Below are 9,675 nucleotides of genomic sequence, written 5' to 3' on the forward strand. Positions count from 1 at the left end.
AATTCGATTCTCATTCACAGCCTAATAATAACAAGCACTGCAAATCACACTAAACTCTTATAATAATAATAATAATAACAACAACAACAACAACAATGATTACGATTACCTCAACACGAGTAGGCTAGAAGTAGATGAATAAATAATATCCCATAACCATTCTACTCGAGACTCCAATTCCAAATTTAAACGTGACGGCAATATCGTAGGAGACGGCGGTGGCAATGACGGTAGGCGACGGCGGTGGTGATGACGGACGCGACGGAGATGACGATGACGGTTGGAGACGGCGGTATCGTAGGTGGCGATGGGGCGGAGAAAATACATTGATTGAACAACTGAAAGTGGGAGACGGAGGTGGCGATGGCGGTATCGTAGGTGTAGGTGGCGATGGCGGTATCGTAGGTGTAGGTGGCGATGGAAGAGATGAACAGTGGATGGTGCGTGCAGGGGAATTAGGGTTTGACATTTGTTTTGGTGGTTGAATGAAAAGAAAGATTGAATGATACTGATGGATAGTAGGGCGGGTTAACCCGAAAGAGTACAAAATGGGTTAAAAATTATGAGAGTTGATAAGAGAATAACAAGTGGCATATAGTAATACTTATTTATTAGAATAGTAAGATAAACAACACACACAAAATATAAGTATACAAAATTTTAAACCCTTTTGATTTTATCCTATTTCGTCAATTTTATAGTTTTATTAGTTCGATTCAAGTTTTCAGAATACTAAAAGTTTGTTTGCATGTTCATTATATCTCACTTCGAAATTCATTCTCCTAAAAATTTACAACCTGTTATACGTTTGTCTAAAGACTAATAGTTTGTTTACAAAATAAATTATTTACAACCTTCAAATTTTATATTATTGAAAATTTTAAAGTGAACAAGAAATAAAAGATGCTTGAAATCACTCGATGTTCGGTCGAAAAATGCTCGGTTCGATTTTGGCTCGTTTCTTTTTCGCTCGGTTCAAATTTCAGTCGTTCGGTTCGGTTCGGTTCGGTTGGAAACGAGCAAGCCTTCGCTCGGTTCGGCTCGGCTTGTGAACAGCCCTAGCATTAACATTGATTTGGGTTACACATCAAGTATTTTGCTTTCTAAAGTAAGGTAAATCTCCCTAATTAACTGGAAAGGCCCATCGTTTAGTGTATTATGCTTGCTTAAGTTGCAGCTTCATTATAATCTGCTTGTTAATCTCATAATCTATTTGGTTTAAAACAATTTAGTTTTCATTTGGTTTGTTTTAAAGCCAATAGCTTTGTTTTATCTATTGGATTTAGGTTTTAAGGTTAACAAAGTGTCAAATCAAAATCGAAAGTATGAATCTAGACACCGAAAAGAATTTAAAAAAAAAGTACTTAGTACTAAAGTTTGTAACAACAGAGAATAATCGACAAAACTATATTATAAACAATTGAACAATCTCTTTTGGTGTATCAACTTAGTACTAAAGTTTGTTATTTGTCCACTTGTTCCTGCTCTGTTTTAGTGATGTTAACTTTTGAAGCTTGAGAAATCCAAAACTAAGAATGTTCCGTGTCAATTTTGATGGAATCTTGGCTTAGTAGGTTAAAAGTGTTCTTGAAATATTGGCATACAAACTAGGCACTATGCCAATGCCTTTCCTTTTTAGTTTATGTGGTTACTGTGTTAAACAACCTAATCAATTCAAGGCTTCATTTAAACTCGAGTTTGATCTGTTTAACTTTTCAGAACACAGGCTCGGCTAGCTTTTATTATTGATTACGTAGTACATATTTATGTCTTGCCCACAAAAATATAAATAGCTTGATTATGTAATGGAAGTTAATGTACAAAAGGAGCAAACATGAACTGTTTTTTAAGGAGGATGCAAAAAACATTCACGCCATTTGTCAATAAACGGCAACTCATCCGGATTCAAACTCGGCAGCTCACGATCTTGAAGGCTATTGATTATCTGCATAGTCTCACCAAGAAGTTGGGCTGCAGTTTGTACACTCTCCTCCCTTTTCTCTATGACACTTGTGAGGCATTTCATTGCTATGACTCGCGGCAAGTTGGTGAGACAAGCAGCCAATATCTGAGATATTACTGATGATAATTTCACAAACAGTTCCTCTTGGCTAACCTGGTCTATGTCGGCATGGTGGGAAGCTAGGATGGTTTGGGTGATTCGGTACATTGAGTTGGCAGAAATCGATGTGTAGAGTGAACTATCATCTGAACCTTTCATATTCTCAGTGACAATGTATTCAGCTGTGTCACTGAACCATTGAACAGTCTCTTTTGGTGTATTAAGTTTATTAGCAGGGTTCGGCAACTTATTTCCTAGCCATGTATGGTAAACATCAACTTCTAGCCACAACGTTCTAGCAGCCTTTTGAATGGTTACATACTCATCAGTAGCATTGAGCATTTCTTCCACATGTTTGACGTATGTAAGGCCTTCACTAACACTCCTTAACAGCCTATCAACCTTGGTTTTTTGGATGTTAGAAAAAGACATGGCGATGGTTGTCAGTGTTACTATCGACAAGCTCCAGCAGTCAACGTAATTTTCTTTGGTTAAAGGGGGGATGCATTGAACATCATACTTTCCAATTTCTTCAAAACCACTAGATTCCTCTAGAAGTTTCATGAGATTGTTAGGCTGTTGCTTTTCAGCCCTTTTGATCACACAGTCCACAGATTTCGAAATGCATGTCAACGTTTTATCAGCAAGCTCCATATCATCTTGAAGTTGCAGAACATACAGGCTAAGATCTTTATTGTGTTGTGGTTGACCAGATCCCTCCACTGACACACTATTTGAGGCACCGAGCATGACCTTTAGCCACTTCCAGCAATGAAAACAACATAAGATGCCGATTACAAAGAAAATTGGGATCAATGCTATCATTTTACATACCACCACAACCGTCTTCTGAAATCCTATACAAAGACTTAAAATGAGAACCTTTAGATCCTGGATGACAATCTTGCATCTGCGCCTACTGAGTTTCAGTGGTATCCTACTCTGTTTCCAATCATATAACTTCCGAGTATAGTAGCTCTCTACTTTAAACACCCTAAAATGGTTCCAAATCCATTTTATGGACACTTTAAAACTTAGAGATGCAAAACATCTAGAAAGAGGAGCAATCGTACCTAGTAATACCCCGATAAACTGTGTTATGAGAATAACTAAAACTGACCACTTATAATCTGACCCGTAATCCTTCATGTGTGTTCTTGTGTGAAGCATAATAACAATATGTAGGAGAGTGCTTAAAACACATATTACCCCAGAAGCAGATGTTGTAGCAGAACAAACAGTTGTAAATTGGGGACTGCCAGTTTCTGTCATTATCCAATGGTTACTCACATGCTGCTTTAGCTTCTCAACCGTTGGTTGTCGTAACTCCAGATCCTTCAAAGCTCTTTCATGACCTGCTTTGTATTCGGATTCCAGTATTTGTTTCGAGTTTAGAATCATTAAAGCTGAACATGTATGTATCATCAGCAACACCAACAACATAGCCACATAGAAGATTGCTGTCAACCAATTGTAATAAATTCAAACACTGTAATAATTATGTCGATAATTGGTAACCACACCAGTTTCTAACTGAATGCATACATTGACAACCAAGGTAATTACTAAAATACCTAAAGCTATAATGTTTGTGAGAAGCTCCTTACTGTCCATGGTTGCTAGAGAAGGCAATAGATTAGCCATCATGATGCACATAAATGCCATGCTTCCAAGCTTTGCAGCCTGATCCACGGGATTTGGCATTGAGTTATTTAAATCCATGGGCAGCTTCATTGCAACAGCAATGACAGTGAGCGAAGCAGCATTCAGGGTAAAATATTTACATGAAAACCACAACGTTTTGTTTTTGAAACCGTGTAATAGATCAGCCAGCATTGGTAGGATGCAGAAAACAGAAGCTGCTGCAATATATATTCCAATCCACGTCATAGGTTTACTGAACTTGTTTTGCATTTCTGTCTGGGATATTGACTTCCACACGAACTCTGGAAATCCGTCTGGAATGTTGGTGCAAGAGGCTAGAACCTTCTGAAGTTGAAAATATGTGGACAGCAAGGAGAGATCCATAATTATACTCCAAGGAAATGGTTATTCAAGCCAAATCAAAAAGCTTATAATCTGTGATAAAAGCCGAAACAATTTAGAAGGATGAAGCTAGGTTTGTGCTTAAGATAGGTTTGGTTTAATTGTTGTATGTGTGTCCTATTGAAATTTCCAGCCACTTTCTGACAAATTCAGTGGGAGTTTAATAAGCAAATCCAGACCCAATGTTAATAAGTCAAGTAGTCAACCATCTCAACACATTATCTCCGGGCCAAGATTGATACAAATTTATACTTGAAAACAACAAATAAAAAGTTGTATCATGTAAATAGCTCAGAGTAGTAGCATGTGAAACTTTGAATTATATAAATAACTTAAAGCTGAGTACTCCCATTAGAGAAGGCATGGAATTAGGAACGCAATGTTAGTGACGTGACCTGTTTTTATGCTGTACACAAAGCAAAACAAAAAACAGGAATTTTGCAGCATCAATATTAAAATATGTTCATCTACTTAAGTTAAAGGTAGCCGGAAAAATATGTGTTTGGTTTCTAGATCAAGTTCTTGGTGTTTGCAAGTAACCACAACCATGTATTGATACATTTCTAAATCGAAACGGAAGTGGGTTGGTGTTGATCGCCGGGAGGCTCGCCGGAGAAACATCACCGGAAACAAACTAGTCTTTGTCCGAAATTATATGTGAAATTAGATTTCTCAAGGCCTGTTTGTATAATAAGGTTTCTTTGGTGATTGTCGAACCGACACGTGCTCAGGTCAACAAAGGCTGGCTTGCCTTCTGACCAGTTCATTTCTCATAATTTCAATAAGGTGAAAATAAAAGATTAAATCCCACTAATGTTTTCCAAGCTATTTTATTATTATCTTTTTTCTTATTTTTAGTGGATTTTATTGCGCTATATGTTATATGTAGTGGAGGACTATAAAATGAGGGAGATTTTTAACACGTGGTCAATGAGGTATATGTAGCGGGTAAGGGGTGTTGTCGTAACCCCATATTGTCTAGAAACTCCATATTTATTACCCCTCTACACATACTCTTATGCATTAGTTTATAATGTATTGTCGGTGTCATAAATAATAGTTGTAAGCATTTTATTTGATTTTTTTTGTTTCGATCAAGTATGTTTTCAAAGTTAAGTTTTCGTGCTTTTAAAAATATTATTTTATAAATTTAATTTTTGGGTTTACTTTTGGTGTCATAAAGAACTAAATCGTACTGACCGAATCAATATGGAGTAACCGTCGTAATACCCGAGTGTTACCGAGTTTTGTTTTAAATATATTATTTTAGGTTTAGTTCCGGAATCGTAACTAACCCTACAAATTTTGGCCAAATTCGTGTCGACTTGCCGCTGCAACGCTCTGATTTTAGCAACCAAATAAACATCATTTTAAATATGTTATAATTTTTTTATATCATAAATTATATGCGTGACAATACTATTTTAGCTGTTTGCAAATTTATTTTTTGTCTTTATGGCTAGTATCTAACAAACCTAACCGATATTGACCGAGTCACTTTGATTATAATTTACAACGATGCTGATTTGAGCATTTACTTATTCATTTTTCGAATTAGTAACTCTCATACTTTCAAAATAAAAAGAAAAGGAAGACATGTCAAGATGGATCCTTTTAAAATTAACGCCGGGTTAGAACGAGCATATTTAAAACTAGAACTAAAGAGCAGGTCAAGATGGATCCAACAAAAACTAGCATGCTTTGGAATGGCCGAGTGACCCTAAAAGCATAGCAGGTTCTTCAACACGGAAACTAGCATCACCTTTAAAACGGCATGTTCAAACCTTTTAACCTGCTCATTATCCCATATATACCGGTTAACCCACCTGTCTTCCCGTGCATACTGAGTATCAGTAACCAACACGTTGAGACAAACTGTTGTCTAAATCAAACCCTTCAAGCTTGTAAATGTAAATACATCTAAAATGAATTCAAATTAATAATCCAAAAGAAATAGAAATGATCAAGTCTATGATAATTGGTAAACATTCTGGTAAGCAAAACTTTGAAATGAAATCTAAGTTCATTGCGTGATAACATAAATTCAAAGCATCAGCCAACCCTAACTTAAATTCCATTAAAACATAAAATTTAGCACCATACAATAATATCATCGATTGAAATATGTAACAAAGCAAACAACATAAACCCTAAGCCCTCTCTCCTCTGATCCTCCTGGCTAACTGCATATCCTTAGGCATAATAGTAACCCTCTTGGCATGAATCGCACACAGATTCGTGTCTTCAAACAGCCCTACGAGATACGCCTCCGAGGCCTCCTGAAGAGCCGCCACGGCACTGCTTTGAAACCTCAGATCCGTCTTGAAGTCCTGAGCGATCTCTCTCACCAGCCTCTGGAACGGAAGCTTGCGGATCAACAGCTCCGTGCTCTTCTGGTACTTCCGGATCTCTCTCAGCGCCACCGTTCCAGGCCTGAATCTGTGCGGCTTCTTCACTCCTCCCGTCGCCGGTGCTGACTTCCGAGCAGCCTTCGTTGCCAGTTGCTTCCTCGGAGCCTTTCCTCCGGTGGATTTTCGAGCAGTTTGCTTGGTTCTTGCCATTGATTTAGAGATGGGTCTTTTGTAATTTCAAGTCTGTTTGATTGTTTGGATGATGTGAGATTTGGAAGTTTGGTATTTATTAGGGTTTGTGAAGGCGTTTGAATATTTGGGGGAATATGAGCGGTAGAGGAGATGGATCGTTGGATTACGAAGTGAGAAATGGACGGCTACGATCAGATATCACGGGAGTGTCCGGATAACTATCCGTGTGCTTTTTAAAGATCTGTTTGTTTGGTCTGGAAGAGTTTGGAATTTGGAATTCATTTTTCTTTGTTTATTGAGCAACAACAAAAAAGCTAATATATTCATACTTTCTTTTTTGCCCGTCTTTACATATTATAATTTTCTTTAAAGGCTAATTAGGATCAATGAAAGCCACTTGTCTACCTGTTCATCTTCATTTCCCAAGTAATTACATACTAATATTTACAATTACACTCATATTATATTAGATTTTAAAAGGCGGCATTTGGCTTGTAAGAGAAATCATTGTAGCTAATATAGTTGTGCTGAAGCTACGTGTGCAAGGCTTCCAAACACTCAAGCATAACTTGTATAAAACACCAAATCCACCACCATTCTAAGCCAAAATCTCACTCAACCTGAAGTTCTATGGAACATGGTGGTACTACAAACGTGTAGTTAGCTAGACATGCTTTGGTATATCAACACTAGTCCAATGACGACAGGAAGAATTTAAGACGGTGGAGTAGGTTTTGCATCGAAGTGATCAATTCGATTAGGGCAGTTCGAACTTGTGTAGTGCTCGAGGTCATATGTTATTTGTACATAAAGAAAGTAAATTCTATTTTCCTTTCCAGTAGTTCTATTGGATGTTAATTAGAAAACTCTTTGAAAGCTTGATCAAATTCCTTCAAACTGAAAAATGATATGATAAAGAAGAACAAGAAAGAAGTATGAGAGATGTTGATATGTAGCATTCATGATCACGTTTATATCGACCTATAAAGGTTAGAAGTAACAGGGTTCAACTTACGGTTTGGAATTGTTCGGATATGCCGAACCTACACGATAGAATTGAAAATTTATTTTCTCTTTCAATCATAACAATTTTATACAAATAATTTTTTTTTTTCACATATAGAAATCTAACAGATATAATACATAGTCGTTTAAAGGTGCATCAACATTTGACTCTCTCTTAGACCATGTGTAGGTAGTGGTAAAGCTCCTCTATTGGGCATTATTCGACATATGACGTCCTAGTCAGCAATGAGACTTTATACAAAAAGTGGTGTGGTGGTACAACGTCTTTGCAATCATTACTTTTTTCTATTTTCTATTCTAATTTTTTTAATAAAAATTAAAATATAATATATTTCATTAAATAATGATTTTTTTTTATTTTAACTTTTTCAAAATAAAAAATAACAAATACTTCATGACATATTTTATTAACATTTTAAAACATCAAAATATTTCATTAATATTTAAAAGAAAACATACATTAATACTTATATGTAGTCATATATATATATATATATATATATATATATATATATATATATATATATTTACAACAGTTAAAAAAATATACACATTATATAACATGCAACCAATATATATGGATAGGATTGATTTATATTAAGAAAATAAATAAGTTCTATCGAGCATGGATTGCCAATCGAGCAAACAGCTTGATCATAGAAGTTTTAACCAAGTGTTAAGAGCATAGGATGGTCGAGCACATGGGGACAAGCATGGGTGCAATAAGAAGATGTCATGTGATCAAAGCAAGGACTTCGAGCACAGTTTAGTTCTCCGAGCAAGATTTACATCCGAGCATGCTAAAGATTGCTCAATAAGTCTAAGGACAAGACTGAAGGCATCAAGAAGAATGAGCTTGCTCGATGGACTAGTTCGAGCAAAGCAAGGATTGGTCAAGAGGAATGAAGCTTGCTGGAAGAGAATATCTTCATTGAAAATATTCTAAGTAAAGTATGCTCGAGGACGTTCATCGAGCATACCTAGTATAGTGAGTCTGCTTGAGCAAGATTGTTACCTTGCTCGAGGACTCAACACTTGTATTATTTTGTTTTTCATTATGTAATGATTAGGAACTTCTAGAAGGAATGTCAGGGTCTATAAATAGGGTCCTAGGTTTCCATTTAGGGCACGGATAACGACGCACACAATACGAGAAACATTCCAAAAGAATATTCTATTTGTTTCCTCGTACAGCCACAGCCGTCATACACGAAACCCTGGACATTCCTTTCACTGTTGTATTAAATGATATATTAAATGCAGTGAATCTTTGTCTTTGATTGTGTTCTTACTGATTATTCATTATCATTTCGTGTCTGCTATATCACACATTCGTTCCCACTTGTTGGATATCCTGATTCCGCCGGGGTATTCAATAGGCCTTTGGGTTACAGAGTCGCTGTGTTCTTGTCAACCTTTCTAAGGTTTCACCCGACTCACGGTCCTGACAAGTGGTATCAGAGCTTTGGAAGCTCGCTAAAGGCCACGGGACTGAAGGTTTGTGAAAAAGCTTGACGCTTTACTCTTTTTTTCTGCTGCAAAACCCAGATCTACTGAAATGGAAGACTAAGAAGTCTCTACCAACAAGATTCCCAGATTGCTTGGACAAGAAAATTTTATCAAATGGAAGGTGCTCTTCGAAGCAACTGTAAACTACAACGACCCACAACTTTGGACTTCTATCACTAACGGAAACTATGTTCCTTCAACTGCCCCGAACAACAATGCCACTGTTGAGCTAAAAATGAAGAAAAGGGACGATAAGGCTCTGTCTATGCTGAAGTTAGGTCTGTCTTGGGAGATACTGACAACCGTCAACCATCACATAACTGCTAAAGAAATGTATGATGCAGTTAATGATATGTTTGAGGGAACTACTGAACTGAGAGATATCAAGAAAGATAGACTGAAGCAACAACTTGATAGGTTCAAGTTTAAAGATGGAGAAAGACTAAAATCAGTCCTGTAAAGGTTCATGGTGATTGTTAATGATATAAG

The 9,675-nt window shown here is 36.7% G+C and overlaps 2 protein-coding genes across 2 annotated transcripts; both read right to left on the minus strand.

Annotated features, from left to right (window-relative positions):
• Positions 1–1,846: 1,846 nt before the first annotated feature.
• On the minus strand, positions 1,847–4,090 carry LOC143628037 (uncharacterized). Its single transcript, XM_077097721.1, has 2 exons — positions 3,637–4,090; positions 1,847–3,522 (listed from the first exon to the last, which is right to left on the minus strand). The coding sequence occupies exons 1-2, from the start codon at positions 4,088–4,090 to the stop codon at positions 1,847–1,849; spliced, it is 2,130 nt and encodes a 709-aa protein (XP_076953836.1).
• A 2,118-nt stretch (positions 4,091–6,208) lies between these two features.
• On the minus strand, positions 6,209–6,685 carry LOC143628065 (histone H3.2-like). Its single transcript, XM_077097742.1, has one exon. The coding sequence runs from the start codon at positions 6,667–6,669 to the stop codon at positions 6,259–6,261; it is 411 nt and encodes a 136-aa protein (XP_076953857.1). The 5' UTR covers positions 6,670–6,685; the 3' UTR covers positions 6,209–6,258.
• Between the last annotated feature and the right edge of the window lie 2,990 nt (positions 6,686–9,675).

This window comes from Bidens hawaiensis, unplaced genomic scaffold (genome assembly GCF_021521415.1).
Source record: "Bidens hawaiensis isolate Kalapana, Puna unplaced genomic scaffold, B.hawaiensis_p1.1 tig00004774_1, whole genome shotgun sequence".
In the NCBI taxonomy this organism is placed as follows: domain Eukaryota; kingdom Viridiplantae; phylum Streptophyta; class Magnoliopsida; order Asterales; family Asteraceae; genus Bidens; species Bidens hawaiensis.

Coding starts and splice junctions, on each gene's coding strand:
- LOC143628065 (XM_077097742.1), bottom strand. CDS start 6,669: ATGGCAAGAACCAAGCAAACTGCTCGAAAATCCACCGGAGGAAAGGCT.
- LOC143628037 (XM_077097721.1), bottom strand. CDS start 4,090: ATGGATCTCTCCTTGCTGTCCACATATTTTCAACTTCAGAAGGTTCTA. Junction 3,523..3,636: donor CACAAACATTATAGCTTTAG/GTATTTTAGTAA, acceptor ATTGGTTGACAG/CAATCTTCTATGTGGCTATG.